At 44.1% G+C, this 22,435-nt stretch overlaps 1 protein-coding gene across 1 annotated transcript; it reads right to left on the bottom strand.

Moving 5' to 3' along the window:
• Positions 1 to 7,842: 7,842 nt before the first annotated feature.
• CHCT1 (CHD1 helical C-terminal domain containing 1) lies at positions 7,843 to 22,427 on the bottom strand. Its single transcript, XM_081271819.1, has 6 exons — positions 22,329 to 22,427; positions 16,943 to 17,044; positions 16,498 to 16,673; positions 16,064 to 16,163; positions 11,628 to 11,823; positions 7,843 to 8,063 (listed from the first exon to the last, which is right to left on the bottom strand). The coding sequence occupies exons 1-6, from the start codon at positions 22,350 to 22,352 to the stop codon at positions 7,978 to 7,980; spliced, it is 684 nt and encodes a 227-aa protein (XP_081127945.1). The 5' UTR covers positions 22,353 to 22,427; the 3' UTR covers positions 7,843 to 7,977.
• Between the last annotated feature and the right edge of the window lie 8 nt (positions 22,428 to 22,435).

Genomic DNA, 22,435 nt, shown 5'->3' with positions numbered 1-22,435 from the left:
GTTCTCTGGGAATGTGTAAGTTATCTGAAGGTCAAGCCATGATTTGGACTCCAGTCTTCCCTTTTACCCCTCCTGACTTACAGAAAAAGATCCTGTGTTGCAAATTTGAGGCCAGCCCTGGCAACTTAGAAAGACCTTGTCTCAAAATTAAAAGATCTGGGTGAAGCTCAGTGGTAAAGTGTCCCTAGAGTCAATTCTCAGTACTGCAAGAAAAGAACACAAAAAAAAATTCTGAGGGGAAAGGTCTATGTTGGGGTAAACTTCAAGGTCAAACATTAGGACTGAAGATTCTGTTTTAAACCAGGAGGATTATGGCTCTTTTAGAAGTAAGAGTGAGGCAATGACTTGACTAAAGCTTTGAAAGTTTCTGTTATAGAAAATTTCAAACAGACATAAAATCAGATAGACTAGAATAGTGATCTCTTCTTGAATTCCTCATCCAGTTTATAAATACATAGCCAATCTTATGACCATTCCCTTGTCTAATCATGCCTTGCCCCTGCCACTAACACTGTACTGTTTTGAATCAAATTCCACTCATCATATTATTTTGCCCACAAATATTTCACTGTTTATCTCTAAAACACAAAGAAATTTAAAAATATATAACCAGAATGCTATCACTCCCCTAAAAATATTAACAATTATTCCTTTCTATTATTAAATAACCAGACTGTGTTCAAATTTCCCCAAATGATTAATAAATGTTTTTGTATAATTGTTTTAATTAAGGTGCAAACACAGTCTTCATCTCATTTGATCTCGTAAGTTTCTTCTGATCTCTGAATTTTTCTTTCTTTCTCTTTTAAAAATAGATCTCTCCATAGCCGAGGGCAGTAGTGCATGCCTGTAATCCCAGAGGCTCAGGAGGCTGAGGCAGGAGGATTACCAGTTCAAAGCCAGCCTCAGCAAAAGCAAGGTGCTAAGCAACTCAGTGAGACCCTGTCTCTAAATAAAATACAAAATAGGGCCGGGTATGTGGCTCAGTGGTTGAATGCCTCTGAGTTCAATCTCTGGTACAAAAAAAAAAAAAAAGGATCACTCCATATTGTTTCCCAGGCCTCAAATTTGTGGGCTCAAGCCAATCCTCTTGTCACAGCCTCCCAAGTCACCTTATTTTCTTCTTTCCCTTGCAGTTTATTTATTAAAGTAACTGGTCTGTTTTCTCTGCAATTTCCCATCATCTGAAATTTGTTAATTCTACCCTTGAGGTGTCATTTAATATGCTACTCAGTTCCCCAGAACTGTCCCTTAGATCTGGAAATTTGATCAGATTTGGGTTCAAATTTTTTTGAAAGAATACAGTTTAACTAGAAGCACATAATGTCTGGTTATTTCTTTTCATGATGCCAAGAATGATCCATGATTCCTGAAAGTTCTATTTGGTTCTTTTCCAAATCTGTATACTCCTTTCCTGTCACCTATTTTATTTATTTATTTATTTATTTATTTATTTATTTATTTATTGTGGTGCTGAGGATTAGAACCCAGGACCTTGTGCAAGCAAAGCAAGCACTGTGCCAACTGAGCTATATTCAGCCCTACTGTCACCTATTTTATTACTGTATTTCTTCCTCCTCCTCCTCCTCCTCCTCCTCCTCCTCCTCCTCCTCCTCCTCCTTCTTCTTCTTCTTCTTTTTTGCAGTACTAGGGATTAGGAGGAGGAAGAAGGAAGAATATAAGAAAAACTATAAAGCCAAAAGACCAGCTCACGGTGTGGCAGGAGGAGGCCTGGACGGTCAGCTGTGACTCAGCCGGTAAGCCTCAATTTGTTTCTCTGCAGTGGGGAGGAGTCTCCCCATGCATTTGACTCAAGGTCTCACCCATGCTAGGTAAAGTATAAAGTACTCAACCCCCAAGTTACCTCCCCAGCCCTCTTTTTGTTCTTTTTCATTAAGTCCCAATCCCACATGCATACACAGATGCATGGACTGGAACAGAAACTTCAGAATGAACCCAAATAAAGCAGGAATTTATAAGAGTGGCATTACTTATAAGAGTGGCATTTTAAATAAGTGTAGAAAAAAATGGATTCTCCCCACACACACCCACACATGACCTAGCCTACAAATTAACTCCCACACCTGCAAAGAAAAGTGTCTAACCATCTGAAAAATATATATATTGGATTCCTACTACACAACTTAAATTTCAGATAGGCCAATGATCCAGACATAAACACCGAAACCCAAGGTGTGCTAGGAGAAAACAGAGAAGAATTTTAAGTGTTCTCTGAATGAGGAAGGCTTTAAAAAGTCATACAGCCGTGAAAGGAGAGGCTGATGATCTAACATAAACAAAAAATATCTGAGCTGGGCTCAGTGGCACATACCTGTAATCCCAGTGACCGGAGGCTGAGGCAGGAGAATCTTGCAAGGCAAATTGCATATTTGAGGCCAACCTTAGTGAGACCCTGTTTCCAAATTAAAAGTAAAAGGGCTAGAAATCTAGAAATGTAACTCAGTGGTAGAGCAATATCCCAAGTTCAATTTCCATACCACTAAAAACAAAAAAGGAGGAGGAAGAAGGAAGAAGCAAAAAAAACCATAAAGCCAAAAGACGGGCTCACGGTGTGACATCAGGAGGTCTGGACAGTCAGCAGGTGACTCAGCCTGTAAGCCTTGATTTGTTTCTCTGCCATGGGGAGGAGTCTCCCCATGCATTTGACACAAAATCAAATGAGAATGAATACAAACCACTTAGCCATCTCTCCCGAGTTACAGATATGGTGGTAGTGCTATTATGAAGAGGAGATTATGGGTTACTCTTGGGGGACTGGGGTGGGAATGGGCCTGGCAATATTCAGTTGTCATGTCTGTGGTTAGAGTTCTCTGCCATTTATAACTGCAATCCCAGGTACTCAGGAAACTGAGGCAAGAAGATCACTTGAGCCCAGGAGTTCAAGACCAATCTGGACAACATAGCGAGACCCCCATTGAAAAAAAAAAAAACAGCGGGGGGTGCTGGGACTGGGGCTCAGCAGTAGTATACTTGCTTGGCATGTGTGAGGCACTGAGTTTAATTCTCAGCATCACATATAAATAAATAAATAATAAAGACCTATCAACAACTAAAAAAAAATTAACAAAAACAAACAGGGACTGGGATTCTGGCTTAGCAGTAGAGCGCTCACCTAGCATGCACGGGGCCCTGGGTTCGATCCTCAGCACCACATAAAAATAAATGAATGGAATAGAGGTATTGTGTCCAACTACAACTAAAAAAAAAAATAAATATTTAAAAAACAAACAATCAAACAAACAAACCCAAACAGGTGTGGTGGCGCACATCTATAATCCCAGTGGCTCAAGAGGCTGAGAAAGGAGGATTACAAGTTCAAAGCCAGCTTCAGCAATTTAGTAAAGCCCTAAGAAACTCAGTGAGACCCTGTGTCTAAATAAAATATTAAAAAGGGTGAGGATGTGGCTCAGTGGTTAAGTGCCCTGGGTTCAATCCCCAGGACCAAATAAATAAATAAATACAACAACAACAACAAACTGACTTTAGGGACAGGAACACTTATGCTGTAGGAAAGAGATCCTCTTGGAGGGCTACTTGGTCTAGCTTTAGGGCATTTCTCTAGGTTGAGCCTAACCTATAAGGCAGAACAGGCCAAGGTGTGATGTGGCGATTTCCACCAACCTCCCCACTTCCACATAGTTTCCCCCAACCACCTTTTTCTAGCATCTCAAAGTCTACCGTTAGAAAGTCATACTTTGGGTAGATACCTTAAGTAAGAAAATATAGATGATCCTAAAAGAAGTAATACATTTAATCATTTAGTCTTTTTCTTTCTCTTTTTTTTTTTTTTTTTTTGGTTGTGGGTCTGCAGGGAATTGAACCCAGGGGATCTTTACCACTAAATCATATAGCATCTCCAGACCTTTTTTTTTTTCTTTTTTCTTTTATTTGGGTACCAGAAGATTGGAATCTGGGGTGCTTAACCACTGGGCTACATCCCCAGCTTATTTTTTATTTTGACAGAGGGTCTCACTAAGTTTCTGAGGACCTTGCTAAGTTGGTGAGGTTGGCCTGCCTCAGCCTCCCACGTTGCTGGAATTATAGGTGGGCACCACCATATCCAGCCATACACTTAGTTTTGAGGGTTATTTATATTCTGTGAAAAATGAGTGTTGGCAGAGAATAGGTGGAACATATGTCATTGGTGAATGGGGAGCACAGTGGCCTGGGATGGGGGGGTCATCAGAATTGAGTTCTGTAAGTACTAGTTCTTACAGATCTGTAGAACCTTGGAAAAGTCACCTCTCTCTTTGGATCTCTATTTTCCCCTCTGAAAAAGGAGTTGGATAAAATGCCTTGCTTTGGTGAATTCATTTATTCAATAAAAATTGGTTAAGTAACTTCTAGGTGCTGGATACTACTGTAACTGCTGGTGATATAGCAGTCAACTAGACCCAAAATAAAAATCTCTGCCCTTGGAGAACTTAACATTTTAAGAAATGGAGACAGTCAGGCTGGGGTGGTGGCTCAGTGGCAGAGTGCTTGCCTTACACATGTGAGGCACTGGGTTCGATCCTCAGCACCACATAAAAAACCAAATAAACAAAATAAAGATATTGTGTCCATGTATAGCTAAAAAAATATTTTTTAAAAATGAAATGGAGACAGTCAATAAATAAGAAATACAATCATTGAATAAATTACATAATATTTGTGGGGTTAAGTGCTTTAGGAAAACAAAATCAGAGGAAGGGGTATTCAGAGTATGGGGCTTTCAACTTCAAACAGGTGGACAAGCTAGGTCACATTAAAGAGGTGACAGTTTGTTATGGTTTGGATGTTTTAGGTATCCCCTAAAAGCTCACAAGTGAGACAATGCAAGGTTTGGAGAAGAAATGGTTGGGTTATAGCCTTGACCTAATCAGTGGTAACTAGAGGCAGATAAGCTGTGGCTGAAGGAGGTGGTTCAGTGGGGGCCTGCCTTTGGGGTATATATTTTGTGTCTGGTGAGTGGATTCTCTGTCTGCTTTCTGATCATCATGTGGGCAGCTTCCCTCTGCCACTCTCTTCCACCATGACATCCTGCCTCAGCTCCCTGAGGAATGGAGCTGGCCTTTTATGGACTAAGACCTCTGAAACTGTGAGCCCCTAAATAAACATGTCCTCCTTGACAGTTGTTCTGGTCCGGTCTTATAGTCAGAGCAGCAAGAAAGCTGACAAAAACACATGTGAACCAAGATTTGAAGGACATGCAGGGGTTAGCCAAGTAGACACTTCAGGAAGAGCATTTCAGACAGAGGAAGCGGCCAGTGAAAAGTCCCTGGGACACTGGAGCTTGGGTTTGGATCTTTAATGTCCCCCAGTTGCAGGTCCTAGGTCATTGGGGTGTGCCCTTGAAGAGAATATTATAACTCCAGCTGCTCCTCTTCCTCTCTCTTCAGCTTTCCAGATGTCATGAGGGTTCTTGCTGCACGAGGCACTCCCTGCCATTATGTCTGCTTTGCTGCAACCCCGAAAGCAGCAGGGCCAACAGACCATGGGCTGAAACCATGGATGCCTGGAGCCAAAATAAGGTGTTTTTTTTTTTCCTTATAAGTTGATTATTTCAGGGATTTTATCACAGTGACAGAAAGCTAACACAGGGGCTGGGGACGTGGCTCAAGTGGTAGCACGCTCGCCTGGCATGCGTGCGGCCCGGGTTTGATCCTCAGCACCACAAACAAAGATGTTGTGTCCGCCAATAACTAAAAAAATAAATATTAAAAATTCTCTCTCTCTCTCTCTCTCTCTCTCTTTAAAAAAAAAAGAAAGCTAACACAGTGGTGTGCTTAACAATTAGGAGAAAAGCAGGATGAGGATGGACAGGTGGCAGAGTGGACAGTGGGCATAGATCTTAGAGGGCCCTCTAGGCCCTTGCAATGCCTTTTTTATTTTGGGTGAAATGAGCTGTTGGAGGGTTTTCAGCAGAGCATCAACGTGTGTGCTACTTTTCTGGAAATTCTAACCTCCTATTGAATTTGAGGAAAGAACTAAGAGGCCTCCAAACCCAGCTTCACCTGTTGCCCATTTTGCTTTCAGGCCCCTTGACTGTTCCCAAGGCTGAAGGGAAGCTCCCCACCCCATTCTCTTGATCTTCATCTTTTTTTACACACCCCTCCAGCCCTGACTGGAGAAAGAAGGTTGTACTGTCCCATAGTTCCTCTAGGTGACAGTGCTGCCTTGCATGAGGGGGACATCTGTCAATCTAATCCCAAAGCAATTTGTCCCTAGGATTTAGTGAGATCTCTCAGAAGTGGAAAACATCCTGGGTGGCTGGGGGTACTGGGGGCGCAGTTGCACACACCTGCAATCACAGTGGCTCGGGAGGCTGAGGCAGAAGGATCACAAGTTCAAAGCCAGCCTCTGCAATTTAGCAAGGCCCTATCTCTAAATAAAAAATTAAAAAGGATTGGGATTGGTTCGGTGGCTAAGCACCCCTGGGTTCAATTCCTGGTACAAAAACAAAACAATACCATCCAGGAGTCTCTAATCATCATGGTCACCTTCCCACTTGCTTGCCTTCTCACCTAAGTTCTCCCTGCTCTGTAAAAACTGTCAGGTAATATGCCTATAATATCTGCAGTTCGGGAGGCTGAGGCAGGAAGATTGCAAATTCAAAGCCAGCCTCAGCAGCAATTTAGGGAGACCTCAGCTTCCTGAGTAGTTGTGATTATAAGCCAGGCTATGCCTGGCTTGATGGTTTTTTAATATTTGATTTTTTTTAATTGTCGATGGACCTTTATTTATTTATATGCAGTGCTGAAAATTGAACCCAGTGCCTCACACATTCTAGGTAAGTGTTCTACCACTGATGTTCTTAATGTGAAAAAAATCAAGTTTCAATATTGGCAACTGATTTTTTTAATGTCTGTCGTTTACCATGAGTAGAACCCCACTGGGGAAAACAAAACACAGTGGTAGGCTGCCATTTTTTCCTTTTGTTACCAGGGATTCAATCCAGGGGTACTTAACCATTGAGTCACACCCCCAGTCCTTTTTATTTTTTGAGACAGGATCTCTAAGTTGCTGAGCTTGGCTTTGAACTTGTTATCCTCCTATCTCAGCCTCCCAAATGGCTGGGAATAACAGACTTGTATCACCACTCCCGGCTAGGCTGTCCATTTTTGACCACTGGCTAAGACGACTGATGTCTCTTCCTGTTTCCAGCCTCGCTCACTTCTGTGCACTTTGCTCACAGTCACATCTCCCAAGGCCCAAATCATATCAGTCCATCCCGCTGTTTAACACCTCCCCTCACTACCCCACTTCAAGTTATCCACAAAATGGAATCCAGCTGATTTAGGCAGGCTGCCAAACTTGTCACTGACTGACTCCAGCTCATCCCCCCACGGGCCCCTGTGTTCTCCCTGGGCAAACACTCATCAGTTCCTTTGTTCCCTCCCCTATCACTCATCCACCCCGCCGTGGAGTCTACTCACAAGTCTGTATCCCCATTGGTCTCTGATGATCCTTGACACAGGGACTATGGGACTGTGTGTGTGTGTGTGTGTGTGTGTGTGTGTGTGTGTGTGTGTGTGTTTTGGTATGGGGATTGAACCCAGGGGTGCTTTTACCACTGAGCTACATCCCCAGCCATTTAAAAAAAATTGAGACAGGGTCTCATTAGGTTGTTTAGGGCCTCCCTAAGTTGCTGAGGCTGACCTCAAACTTGTGATCCCTCTGCCTCAGCCTCCCTAGTGGTTGGGATTACAGGCCACTGCACCTGGTTGGCAAATATTTTTAAAACAATTTTTTTAAAAGTGAACAAAAGATGGCTATTAGCCAAGTAAACAGAATTGTCTTAGTAATGTTTATCTTCCACCCCATTTATTCATAATCAAGACCTGAGCATCCCTTCAATAAGAATGATTTTGTTCTTTCCCTCATTGGTCCCCTCCCCCCAGGTGCTGGCAGGTCCAAGTCCCAGGAGTGCCCTGTGAGCCAGGGTGAGCAGGCCTTCTGTCCCAGCGGGTCTTCTTATTGGCAGGTCTCTGGAGTTTCTTGAGCTTCCTTAATCCTCTTTCTCTTGAGTTTTGGCTTTTGAGGAAGTTTCGTTAAAGAACCTGAAAGCGAGAAGGTCAGAGAAGGAAGGTCCTGAGGATATCATGGATGGTTAAGAGAATCTCTGCAAAATAGGGGAAGGTGGAGGGGGCAGAAAGGAAAAATAACACAATTTTATCTTCCTTCCAACTATGTTCCTTTTTCCTTACTGGAACCCCATACAGTAAAGGGACAACATCACTCCCAACATACAGATGAGGAAGAGTAAGGAAGGGATCCGCCCAAAGCCTTGCAGCAAGTTAGGGGCACATTCAAGACCAGACCCAAGTTTTCTTGACCTCTGGCTTTGTGTTCTGACACCTTCCTACCTCTTGGGTCTAATACTCCAATTCCATTGTGTTACCGCTGGACTGTAATCAAACTCTAATTACACCAAGCTTTTTGTTTGTGATACTTAGGATTGAGCCCAGAGGTGCTCGACCACTGATCCATACCCCCAGCTCTTCTTATTGTTTATTTTGAGACAGGGTCTCGCTATGTTGCTTAAGGTCTCACTTAGTTGCTGAGGCTGGTTTGAACTTGCAATCCTCCTGCCTCAGTCTCCCAAGTTGCTGGGATTACAGGCGTGCCCCAACATGCACCACTACACCCAGGTTACTTTATTTTTTAATATTTTTTTTGTAGTTGTACACAATACCTTTATTTCATTCATTCATTTATTTAATGTGGTGCTGAGGATCGAACCCAGGGCCTTGCACATTTGAGGTGAGCGCTCTACCGCTGAGCCATAACCCCAGCATTCCCCCCCTCCAGGTTACTTTTAATTACAGGGGTTGACTCTGTGATTAATCTTGCCTGCTCATAGTGGATTCACCAGGTATCATGTGCTTTCTCATGTAACAATGGGCAGGACACAACCTCATCTCTCATGTATCAACAAAATGTTTAATTCATCAATATCTTTTTTTTTTTGAGGGGCTGGGAATTGAAACTGGGGCCTTGTGCATGCTAGGCAAGCACTCTACCCCTGAGCCACATCCCCAGCCCAATACTTTCATCTAACATCCTGTTTATAGGTAAAGAAACAAGCTGAAAGATGCAAAAAAAAAAAAAAAAAAAAAAAAAAACCAGAACATGGAACATTCCATAGAACAATACTGATATCTTCAACCATTCAAGGGTATTCAAAAGGGGGCACAACAAGGGCTGGGGTTGTGGCTCAGTGGTAGAGTGCTCACCCAGCATGCATGAGGCACTGGGTTTGATCCTCAGCACCACATAAATATAAAGATATTGTGTCCACCTAAAACTAAGAAATAAATATTAAAAAAGGGGGACACAACTTTGTTAGGTAAAAGGATTTAAGAGACAACCAGGTGAAATGCATCATTTGGGAAAACAGAGCCATCGTTATTTCTGAAATTTGAATGTATTTCAACTATCACATGAAAGGAAAATGTTGACCTGGAAAAGTTGATGCCCATTAACTTTTTAAATATATTTTTTAGTTGTAGATGGACACAATACTTTTATTTATTTATTTATTTTTATGTGGTGTTAGGTGAGCCACAACCACAGCCCCTAATGCCATTAATTTACAAAGCAAGTTCAAATCAAAATCACAAAGCTGTGGCAAAACAAATCAAAATCACACATATAACAGTCTCAATTTGGTTAAAGTACGTACATTTATATGCATAAAAGTGATCTGGGAAGTGTTAGCAGTGGTAAAATGACAATGTAATGTTTATATTTTCTTATTTTTGCTCAGCTGTATTTAATTTTCTGTTTAAATAGTAAAAAAAATATTTCAGTGGGGTTGTGGCTCAGTGGTAGAGCGCTCACCTAGCATGTGTAAGGCACTGGGTTCCATCCTCAGCACCACATAAAAATAAATAAATAAGGGGCTCAGCAGTAGAGCACTTGCCTAGCACATTCGGGGCCCTGGGTTTGATCCTCAGCACCACATAAAAATAAACAAAATAAAGGTATTTGTTCATCAACAACTAAAAGAAATTTCTAAAAATTTCAATAGTTGCTTGAAGGGGCTTGGGAATACAGCTCAGTGGTTGAGCACTTGCCTACCGTGTGAAGTTGAATTCCCCAACACTGAAAAATAATATACGAAAACCAAATTTCTCAGGTCACTGTCCAAGTCTTTTCCCATTACACCCCTGCACCTCTCCACCCTGCTCTCCACCTCCCGCCTCAGATTGTCCACTCAGTGCCACCTCACCTCTGCCCTCCCCTGCACCCATCCCTTTGTCCCTTTCTTTAAAGCCTGTTTCAACCTACCTGTCCTGATTAACACACCTTTTGCCCTATGGCTTCAGAGAGGGACAGGAGTACCCATTGCTTGGGGATGCTGCAAGGGTCACATGAAATGAAGATACAGAGTACCTTGCACAGTGATGGGCTGCCATAGCTCTTATTCTGATTCCTATTCTGATCCATGACTACTTAGCCAAGAGCATCTTGATTATGGACTGGCCTTCGTTCTTTCAAGTTCCACTGTGTGTTTTACTTCCTCCATTTAAACTATAAGCACTAGGGCCATGCATGGGCCCTCACAGGACCCAGGCAGGGTTCTGGGCCTCACGAGCTGCCTAGCCCATGCCTATGGCCACTGACGGGTTTTCACTACTCTCACCTGCTGGATGCAAGGTGGGACTGAGGAAGAATTGCCCCTGAGCCCACTTGAGGCCTGCTGCCCTGCATTAGCCCTAACCAGCCAGGTCTTCAGAATTTCTGGGACTATCCTAGGACCATAATCTGAGGTCCTCAAGCCACTTTGTTTGCCTTTGCCTTTCCTGCAGTAGTCAAGTAAGGGAAGCTAGCTGTGGCCCAGAAGTCAGTTCCAGAAGTCAGAGGTGGATGGGTGCAGTATCACTCTGCACCGGAGTGCACAGGAGGAGCCCTCGTGGGTTTCCACATTGGCTGGAGCCCCTCTCATTAAAGAGACTCTGTTCCCCAACCCCACAGCCTCTGTGCAGACAGCCAGATACTGTGGTTATTGTAGAGACCAAAGCAGCTGGAAAGCCCGTCCCAGACCATCTGGCTCACTGTGAGTGGGAGTCCTCTTTCCCCCCCACCTGATAGTGAGTATCCTACTACAGCTTATGTGGACCCTTCCTGTCTATGCTCTTGATCACTTAGAAACTGCTCAACCATGCTTCTTGTTGTATGGAAAAGTGCATTTGTTTAAATGCTAACTAAAAATGCAGGAGTCAAAACTATATGTATTATGAGACCTGCTGAGGGGGAAATATATAGAACCCTGAAGGAAATACTCTAAATAGTACCAGTGGTGGCTTCTGGGTAATGGGTGATTTTCTCTATTTGTTTTTCCACTTACTGGTACATGTTAAGTGTTCTATAATGAACTTACCTGGGGGAGAAGCTAAAAATAGAAAAGAGAAAGTAGAGAAAGGGAAGGAAAGAAGGATGGAGAGAAAAAAAATGCAGGATAAAGAAAAGGTGGAAAGGAGGCAAAGGATCTTGTCAGGCTCAGGGTGGAGGCTCCTGGGCACTCAAGCCTGCTCCAGGGATATACCCAGACTGTGCTTGGGAGCCTAGTTCAGGCACTCCTCCTACCCCCACCCCCACCTGCACCAAGTGGGCGTTACCTCTCTTGACATGGAGCTGGGATGTTGGCTCCCCCAGCACAGGGGCCTCTCTGCCTGGGGCCTGCATCTTGGACAGCCTCTCCTTCATGCCGCTGATGTTGCTGTGCAGCCCCCAGGCATTGCAGAGCTTGGGCAGACTGTCCTCCTGGTCAGCCAGCAAGGATCTCTCCGGTGTATCCAAGGGGCAGAATGCCACCTGCAACAGGGCCACAATGTTAAGGGGAGTGTGAAGAAGAGGCCTGAATTCTAGAAAATGCCACGTCCGGCGAATGGGACCGAGTCCAGCGGGAGACGTCGGGATTAAAAAAGACACAGGAGTCCGAGGTCCTTCATCCAGGGGGAATCTGACTTTATTATCTCAGCTCATACTTATATATTTCTTTCAGATAGAATAGAAAGCCACTAGTAGGCGGGAGCAAGGAGGAGGGGAAAACAGGTGGTTATCAGAAAAACTGCTGAGTCTGGCTGTACCTAACACTCGCTGAGTCAAAAGGATGGTGGGGAGAATCACAGATGGAAGAGGAAGGACCAGGGAGACATTGAAGCCAGGGTGCCATTGTCTCTTCTTAGGTCATCCTTTATTATTTATTTTATTTTTTAAATATTTTTGCAGTGCTGAGTATTGAGCCCAGGACCTCATACATGCTAAGCAAGTGCTCTACTACTCAGTTATATCCTGTTATGGTTTGGATGTGAGGTGTCCCCCAAAAGCCCATATGTAAGAACACGCAAGAAGGTTCAAAGGAAATGATCGGGTTTTGAAATGATCGGGTTTTAAGAGTGTTAACCCAATCAGTGAATTAATCCCCTGATAGGGATTAACTGAGTGGTAACTGAAGTGGTAGGGTGTGGCTGGAGGAGGTTGGCTATGAGGTGTGTATTTTGTATCTGGAGAGCAGAGTCCCTCTCTCTGCTTCCTGATCATCATGGGAGCTGCTTCTCTCTGCCACACTCTTCCACCATGATGTTCTGCCTCACCTCAAGCCCCATGGAATGGAGTCTGCTGTCTATGAATTGAGACCTCTGAAACCGTGAGCCCCCAAATAAACTTTTCCTCCTCTACAATCATTCTGGTCAGATCCTTTAGTCACAGCAGCGAAAAATCTGACTCAAACCCTAGTTAGGTTGTCCTTTATCTTAAAGTTATCTTCCATCTCTTTTTTTTTTTGGGGGGGGGGGAGGTGGGGGAGGTGATAGTGTCTTTCTTGTTGATTTGAAATGAAACAAATATACTGCTTTTTTTAAAAGAGAGAATGAGAGAGAGGGAGGGAGGGGGAGAGGGAGAGAGAGAGAGAGAGAGAGAGAGAGAGAGAGAGAGAGAAGAGAATTTTTAATATTTATTTTTTTTTAGTTCTTGGCGGACACAACATCTTTGTTGGTATGTGGTGCTGAGGATCGAACCCGGGCCGCATACATGCCAGGCGAGCGCGCTACCGCTTGAGCCACATCCCCAGCCCAATATACTGGTTTTAAAGTCCTAATTTATCACAATTTAAACTGAGAGACTAGAGGTATTTAAAACATTTTTTTTTTCTGGCCAATGAACCTTAGAAATTCAGGAATCATTAAAATGACAACTCCTTATATTCAGGAGAGACTCACTAGACAGAAAACTGAGGCAGGAGGATCACAAGTTCAAAGCCAGCCTCAGCAACTGAGTGAGGCCCTAAACAACTTATTAAGACCCCCCTCTCTCTCAAAAAAAAGAAAAGAATAAGGGCTGGGGATGTGGCTCAGTGCTTAAGTGGCCCTGGATTTAATCTCTGGTAGAGAGAGAGAGAGAGAGAGAGAGAGAAAGAGAGAGAGAGAGAGAGGGAGGGAGAGAGAATATCACTAGAGCTGGTTTTGTCGCTCCCCCACCTTGTAGTCCCAGCTACCTGGGAGGCTGAGGTGGGAAGGCCAGTTGAACCCAAGAGTTTGGGGCCAGCCTGGGTAACATAGTGAGATTCCTCCCACCTCTCCTTATGAAAGATAATCAGTGAAATGATCCAGGCGTTCACACTCAGAGGGAGACAAGAGGGAGAGGGTTCCTTTCAGCTGAGTTGCGCAGCTGGAGTGGCAGGGGTGTGGGGCAAGTTATTTTACCTCACTACATTTGGGATCTTCATTTACAAAACCGTGGACAATAATTCTAATGACCACTTAGGGTTACTTTTCAATCCTGACCTAAAAAGGGTTTTTACAACTCTTGGGCTGGGGTTGTGGCTCAGTATGGTAGAATGCTTGCCTAGCACGGGTGAGGCACTGGGTTCAATTCTCAGCACCGCATATAAATAAATAAAAAATAAAGGTCCACTGACAACTAAAAAATTTTTTTAAAACAACTATTACCTATGATTGTTATTATGGACCTATGGTTTTTCCAAGCATTCTCTGCAAACCCCTAGGGAACCCCCCTGGGGCCCATTTAAAGAACAAAAGACAGATCAATGGATTCTAATGAAATCTGGTATATATGAAGTCCATTGATCCAAATCTGAAAAGGTACCTACTGTATGATTCTAGCTATGTGACATTCTTGCAAAACTCTGAGAATGGTGAAATATCAGTCTTTGTGAGAGTTGGGAGGGAAGAAGGAAGAAAGAATGAATAGGTGGGGCTCATGGAATTTTTAGGGCAGTCTAACTATTCTGATACCGTAATGGTGGATCCCTGTCATCATATACTCTCAAACTCTATAGCATGCACAACACAAAGACTGAACCTTATCCTAAACTGTGGGCTTTAGCTACTAATAATGTAATGTAGCCAGTAATAACATAACAAATGTACCCCTTAGGTATTACTCTGAACTTTCCACTCAATTTTTCTAAAAGCATCAAACTACTTTTAAAAAGTATTTTATTTTTTTAAGTTCATTGTTATGGTTCAGGTTCCACTCTGTATTTAAGAAATTGCCACCTACTGAGTTTAATGTGGTGATCAAAGAAAAAAAATCCACAGTTGTCTGGGAATGCTAAGAAAATGCTCTCTTTTCCAAGCATATAATCTGTGTGAGGCTGGTTTTTCTTCATGTACGTCAGCCAAGTCATATATCATGGCATTGACAGCAGAGGCAGATATGAGAATCCAGCTGTCTTCTATTAAGTTAGACATGGAAAAACTTTGCTAAAATATAAAACGCTACTATATTCTCACTATTTTTTTTAAAAATAGTTTTTTTATAAACATTTTTTATTTCTTTTTTTTTTCTTTCTCTTTCTTCCTTTTTGTTTCTTTTCCCCCCAGTACTGGGGATTGAACCCAGGGCACTTTACCACTGAGCTACATCCCCAGCCCTTTTTATTTCTATCTCGAGACAGGGTTTCATTAAATTGTTGAGGCTGGCCTTGAACTTCAGATCCTCCTGCCTCAAGCCTCTCGAGTAGCTGGAATTACAGGTGTGTGCAACTACCCGACTCATCAAAATATGAACATGTAATATAAACATGTAATAGATTGTCCTTATTTATATTCTCAAACAAATTAGTAAATATATGTTTAAAACTTTTCTTTAATTTCTAATAAGGTAGACATTAACAGACATGACCCAAATAAATAAATGCCTTTTTTTTTTTTTTTTTGGTACTGGGGATTGAGCCCAGGGTCATTTAATCACTGAGCCACATCCCCAGCCCTTTTTCATACATTTTGAGATAACTGTCTCACTGAGTTGCTTAGGGCTTCACTAAGTTGTTGAGGCTGGCTTTTAACTTGCAATTCTCCTACCTCAGCCTCCAGAGCCACTGGGATTACAGGTGTGCACCACTCTGCCCAAACCTTTTGATATTCTTAACACTTTCCAAGAAGGATAACCTGTCCAGACTAAAATGTTTGAGGGTCACTGTTTGGGGACAAAGCCAGGCCAGGTTCTGTGGACAGGCCCCTGAGACTTCCCCAAGCTGACTGACCTCAACCATCCCACCCATAGTTTCTCAGGGATGTCCCTACCCCTGCTACCATCGGAGTGTGCATGTGGAGGGTGAATTCCTAGCAAGAACTTAATACTAACCCAGCATCTCAGGAGGATGAAACAGGAGAATTGCAAATTCAAAGGCAGCCTCAGCAAAAGTGAGGCACTAAGCAATTCAGTAAGACTCTGACTCTAAATAAAGTACAAAATAGGGCTGGGGATGTGACTCAGTGGTTGAGTGCCCCTGACTGAGTTCAATCCTCAGTACCTGCCCTCAAAAAAAAAAAAAAAAAAAAAAAAAAAAGAAAGAAAGAAAGAAAGAAAGAAAAAGAAAAAGAACTTAATGCTGAGCCCCTGCCCTCTTCAGCCCCTTTCTCTGCCCAGTGCAGGGCAGAGGCAGGAGTAGTGGAGTCTTCTTCAGGCAGTGAGCCGTGGAAAGGACCCCAATGCCTGGTCATACTAGTCCTAGGCCTCCCCTCCTGATCTAAGAACACATCAAACCACCCTCAGCAGGCCCCCAGAGGAGCTTTCTGGAAAGCCTCACCAGGAACTTGGCCGGCTGGTTGGTTTTGGTGTACTTGTACAGGCGACGAAGCTGCTTGGCTTCCAATTCAGAGAAGAGGGAGACAAATCGCCAGAGCATCCTGTGGGGAGAGACTCAAGGTTGAAGGGGGCAGAATAGAGCCCTTTCTCCAACATTTGTGTTGGAGCCAGGACCCCACCCAGGGAGAAATGGGCCCATGCTGCTTCCTTGCTTTTTGGTTGAGGGGATGGGGGGTAGGGATGTGCCAGAACCAGAATATCATGTCCTAGAGATGAGCCCTGAATGACCAGGGGGACTCTATTCTCTCTACCATCTCTGTCACCTCTAGGATTCTGACTCTTTCACATAAAGATGAAGGACTGGGAGATCTTGACTAGTGTAGATGGGGTGGCTCAGAAGTGAGTGTGGGTAGAAAGACTAGGAGGCCACCCTACTTCTTCCAGTGCTTGATTTCCCAGGCTCGGCAATAATGCTGCAGAAAGGTATTGATGTGGTCCCCTAGGACCACAAGGCTCTGCTTCATGTACTTTAGCCTCTTCTTCTGGGGAAGGTCCTTGGGCAGGTGCAATTTGCGCAGGAACTTCTTCAGCGGCCGCAGGTATTCTTTACACTGAGGAGGCAACAGGCACAGTGAGGGGACATAGGGAAAAGACGAGGCATTGGGGCAGTGTCAAGTGACTAGCAGATAGGCCCGGATGCAGCAGCCCTTAACAAAGCTCTGGAAGGGCTGTATGTGCTTAGTGAGGAGGTTCCAGGGGACCTCTCACCCCACTTTAACCCCAAGAGTTTGACAAGTGGGGCACTGAGCTGTAGGTCTAAGACCTGCTACTTCTTTACAGAGGCACAGAGGACAGACTTTCAACCTGGTTCATTACTCACAATTTTGAAGGTGTCCTGGCCCAAGCCTTTGGCATGGCAGACAAGTGAGTCTCCGGCAGGGATGGTGCTGGAGCTCCTCTCTAAGCAGGGCACATTCTTCACCTGAGGGGAGACAGGGGGCATTCAGCTGAGGGGCTGGGGCCACCGCTCCTGAGGGACAGTGCTTTATAAGCACCAGCCAAATGGCAGCCAAAGCCCTTCTCTGTCCTCCTTATGACTTCCTTGACCCAGCACTGATGTGAATACACTCCGGGCAAAGAAGCCCATCTCTGAAAAATCTCTGCTTTGAAAACCTATTTCTTTTATAACAAGCATAACATATTATACTAGTCAGTTTGCAAAGTTCTAGATTAACATTAGCTCATTTTATTTTCCTACAAATTCTATGAGGTTAGATGTCATATCCATGGTTACAGAAGAGAACACTGAGACATCAAAAGATTTAAGTGAGTCCTTGAGGGAATGATCAAGGGTTCACTTATTCTTTCATTCAGCAAACATATATTGATTGCCTAAGTCTCAGGTCCGTGTCTTTACATCTATAATCTTTATTGTCATGCCAGGCATCTTAAAAGGCCCTCAATTTAAAAAAAAAAGGTGATGGTGACAACATGAATCTTTTGATAGCAAAAGTGGGGCAAAGAATTGAAAGTTAACAAAGTGACTATGAATGCCAGGTGCATGCTTGTAATCCCAGTGACTCAGGAGGCTGAGGCAGGAGGATTGCGAATTCAAAGCCAACCTCAGCAATTTAACGGGGCCCTAAGCAACCAAGTGAGGTGGTTAAGCACCCCTGGGTTCAATCCCTGCTACCCCCCCCCTCTAATTTTTAAGTGACTGTGAAATATTACTATAAGTCAGAGCACAGGATTAGATTGACATGACTATAACTGCAAAGTCTCTAAGAAAAATGAGCAATAATTTCTCTGTGTCCAGTGGGAACAAGAAAAATGCATCCCCAGACCACTCTGAGGGGACACTAGGGGAAAGTTACAGAGGTGGATAGGGAGGGGATGGGACAGGCCCCTCCACGGACTAGAAAGGGGGAACTCTGGCTAAATAACTCAATAAATACACATACACACCACACAGAGACCATAACACATGAAAAAACACGTGCACATCTGCACATGCCCTTGAGTCTTCATAACCAACCATGAGATGGGACCCCCTTCCCATCATCTTGCCAGGAATACTTGTCTTAGATAAACACCTGTTTGAATGAATTATGTTCTCTTGCTCTTTGGGCCTCTTGCTAACTCAGGTACCCCACCATTTTTCCTTCACCTCTTCTTCTTTGAATTTCAGATTCTCTACTTTACAAAACCAGCCCCTAGGGACCTTCCCTCCCTTCCTCCCATCCCCTGCCTTATTTCACCTTCTCTATTGGCTTGTCTCCTTCACCCCCTCGGCCATCTAAAGCCTCCATTTTAATAGGAGTGCTGGCAGGCTCCAGGGTGGCACTCCTCAGGTCCCCTCAGCCTTCTGACCTACTGCTTCTGTGACCTGAGTATCTCAGGGAGTGAGCAAGTTAGCTCCAGAACTCGGAGGAAAACCATGGCAACTGCCAACACAGAGCCCAGCCCCCACCCCTCCGTGCCCTCATTCCTAGAGGTGGCCACCAGCCATCTCCTCCCCAACTGGAACTGAACAAGGGACTGAACAAGATGCGCTGAGTAGACTGGATTGTGTCAGCTCACAACTGGCCAGGAGGGGCTGGCATCCCTTCTCTCAAGAGTACTGTCAGATGCAGTTGATTTTGAACCTTGGTAAGTAATTTTCCTGCGTGTGTACCATTCCCGCCTCCTCAGCTACGCGCAGTGGGCTCCCTGAGCATTGAGGACCAGGGTTTGTAACATTCCTTTCCCTGATTTGGGACAAAGGACTAGAGGCGGCGCTGAAAGAGAGAATGGAATACAGTAGATCTCTACTGAGATCACATCTTCTTTAAGCCAGCTGTGTCAGGTGCTGGTTGGATGGTGGTGGTGTTTTTAAGGGAGAAGTACAAAAATAACAGCCACTGTGTTATTTCAGTAGCCACTCACAACAACTCCCGGGGGAAGGTCCCACGAGTGAGCCCATTTCACAGAAGAAGAGCCGAGAGGCCCAGAGGTCCGCTGCCACTAAGAGGCGCCTGGGGTGGGAGGAAACACTGCCAGCCAGATCCAGGTGTCTCTCCGTGTCACTGGCGCCTGGACCAAGCCGCGATCGCCGCGCCCCCATCGCGGCGCCAGCGCCCCCTGGTGTCCCTCAGTGTGCGCATGGCCGGCGCCAGGCGATGGTGAGACCGTTGCCGCCGCAATTTCCTCACCTAAGCCACATCTTCTTCCCTGGGACGCTGAATTCCATCCTCCGGATCTTCCTCGGTGTCCTCTGGGACTGGGGCGCAGTTTTCTCCACCCAGTTTGACCCTATTCTCCTCCTGCCTCGGCGGCCATCGGGTCGCACAGCCGTCCGCCCACCCAGCCCGAACGCCTCTCCACCGAGCGGCGGAACCCGCACACGACAGGGACTCGGTGGCTGTTGACTGCTGTCTAGCAGGCGGCCGGGAGGCCCCGGTGGAGCGCTGCTGGAGGCGGGAAGTTTCTGTTGTATTTCTGACAATTTTTAACCTGCTCTCTATGCCATCAAAATAATAATTACATTGGCAAGGGCCAGGAGAAAGGAGCCCTCGTATGCACTTTTACTGGGAGTGATAACTGGTAAATTATGTGTTTCAAAATGTTAAGTGTGAGCTGGGTGTGGTGGCGCAGGCCTGTAATCCCAGCAACTCAGGAGACTGAGGCAGGAGGTCCACAAATTGGAGGCCAGCCTCTGCTATTTAGCGGGGCCCCAAGCAACTTAGTGAGATCTGGTCTCAAAAAAAAAAAAAAAAAAAAAAAAAAAAAAAAAGGCTGGGGATGTAAATTGACCCTGGGTTAAATCTCCAGTACCCAAAAAAGTATTCTTTTTGACCCACCAATTCTACTTTTAGGAATTAGTCCTAAGGATAGAAGACAAGGACTGTTAAAATAGTAACATTTTGGAAACTATTGAAATGTCAGCCATAGGGCAAATAAAATGTGGCATATCTACAAAAACATTAAAAATTCTACTGTAGGTCTATTGACATAGATAACAGGAATTAAATCAGGATTAGGGTATAATGCCATTTTGGATACGCATAGCAAAGAAGTTTTGAAGGATACACTTCAAAATAGCAAGGGTGGGTTTAACACTTTGTGTATTGTCTGCATTTTAAGAAAATAATGAAAATGCTTTAATTTTACAGTCAGAAAAGAGTCTATTTTTCAAAAGTTGCTCATAAGGACTAAACATCAATAAAAATATTATATAATGCTAATTTAAAAAAACAGAACCCAAAAGGATCTGTAGGCTGCAACTCATACATGGAGATGAATGCGCACCAAGACTGTAAGAAAAGTTAAAATATATCTATATGAATATATGTGTCTGTATATGCATGAGTGTATGTATGTGCATAAATATATGTCCCTAAATAGCTACAATTTTGACAGAGGGAAATACATGTTAGAACCTCAGAGCTAAGCTGTCCCTGCCTGTTCCCTTATCCTATTCCACTCCTCCTTTTTCCTCTCAGAGCCTCCAGTGAGCCCTAGGCTCTGGATGGCTGCCCTACTCCCATAATGATTTTATTATCAACCACAGGGAGCAGCCTGAAGAGACAATTGAACGTAAGAGCAGCCAGGAATAATGGCTCAACACACAATAGTTAGCTAAGACAAAACAAAAATCCATTGCCTTTGGGGGCATTGTTCAAAATCCAATTGGTCAGCATGAAATGACTATAGACTCAGGCAACTCATTCAATAAAGTTATTATCAGAATTGATATTATGCTGTCTCACCCCTGCAACATCTATTTAAAAAAACAACTACTATGTGCCATGTACTTTAGGTATCTGGCAGGTGAGGGGTGAGCGTTGTTAATCTGTCCATAGTCCACTTTGTGCAGGCTGGCATACTCCTTGATGGCACAGAACAGCCTCATGATCATCAGGCTTCACTGCACCTCCCCCAGTCCAAAGACAGAGTTAACATAATTGTTTTATTTCCTGAATTAAGCCAACATGGAAAGTGACTCTTAGCACTTACTCTTACACTGCTTTCCCTGGTAGATTTGATCTCTCTCTCTCTCTCTCTCTCTCTCTTAAACAGTGACACCAACTTTTCTTTCCCCAAAGAACTCTCTTCTATCATCTTCCTTGATAAGAAGCTCCGGACATTTTAAAATTGCCATAAGAGGCCTCTTGATCTCGCTGCAAATTATTCAGTTATCTAATTCAAATCCTATCAAGATGCTAAGAAAAGCAAGGCCATTCAAATTCCTTTCATAGTTGGAGTTCTGGGGCTGCAGAGCATGCCTATCACTCCTAACCAGAGACCAAAGCCATCTCTACTCCAAGGCTACCAGCCTGTAGATCACTAAGACAGAGTCTTATTGAGTTCCACTGGTGGGCTTGAGGGAGTAAAACCTTTAAAACTCTATCCGGCAGCTGGGCGTGGTGGCGCACACCTGTAATTGCAGTGGTTCAGGAGGCTGAGGCAGGAGGATCCCAAGTTCAAAGCCAGACTCAGCAATGGGGAGGTGCTAAGCATCTCAGTGAGACCCTGTCTCTAAATAAAATACAAGGGCTGGGATTGTGGCTAAGCGGCAGAGCGATCATCTAGGACGTGCGAGGTCCTGGGTTCCATCGTCAGCACCTCGTAAAAATAAAACAAAGGTATTGTGTTCAACTACTTCTAAAAAATAAATATTTTTTTAAAATAAAGAAATAAAATGCAAAATAGGGCTGGGGATGTGGATCAGTGGTCCAGTGCCCTTGAGATCAATCCCTGGTACCCAACCCTCCCCCGAAAAACTCTATCCACCAAATTGCACCTGAAGACTCATCAGAGAGGTCTGGAATCCCAAAGATGTTAGGAACCAATGATCTAACAAGTCTAATCTAAGGATGTGCACTTTTTTATCGGTGGCTTTTGCCGTTAGATGTGTCTTAGATCTGAGTCATGGAAGTCCTGAAATAAAGGCACAGAGAAACACCAGAAAGAGGGCTAGTCTTGAAGGGAAAAGGTCAGAGGAAGAAGGAAGGCAAGGAGACCTAAAACTGAACTAACCATTCCAGGCCCAACCAAAGGAAGATTTGAACTTCTAAATGGAAGCTCTGAGCACTGGACTGGAGACTCCTCCTCTTCTAACCTAATGTATCAGGGCCTGTCAAGATAGGCTGCAGGAGCAAGGCCTTTGTCTCCCTACCTGGAAGGATGTAGGCAAATCCAAGCATAGAAGCCAGGAACATTTCTCCATCTCCTCTACTCTCAAAATAGTTCTCAAAAAATATTTGATATTTTCCCCCCACTCTTACCTGATATTTACTGTAGTTTTCCATTTAATGGAGCCCTGATTTAATTTCACTTTTTTTCTTTGTAGCAATGTTTTAATTTGGGCTTCATATGCTCTAAAAATATCTTG

The sequence above is a fragment of the Spermophilus citellus genome, assembly GCF_964194105.1.
Source record: "Spermophilus citellus genome assembly, chromosome: 17".
NCBI lineage: Eukaryota > Metazoa > Chordata > Mammalia > Rodentia > Sciuridae > Spermophilus > Spermophilus citellus.
Note: the sequence above shows the minus strand (reverse complement) of the source record. Positions and strands in the feature narration are given on the sequence as shown.

What these genes read in the sequence shown, in the direction of transcription:
- CHCT1 (XM_081271819.1), bottom strand. Translation starts at nt 22,352, where the DNA reads ATGGAAAACTACAGTAAATATCAG. An exon ending in AAAACTACAGTAAATATCAG is followed by an intron (nt 17,045 to 22,328) that starts GTAAGAGTGGGG and finishes GTCTCCCCTCAG; the next exon opens with GTGAAGAATGTGCCCTGCTT. An exon ending in GAAATCAAGCACTGGAAGAA is followed by an intron (nt 16,164 to 16,497) that starts GTAGGGTGGCCT and finishes CTCTCCCCACAG; the next exon opens with GATGCTCTGGCGATTTGTCT.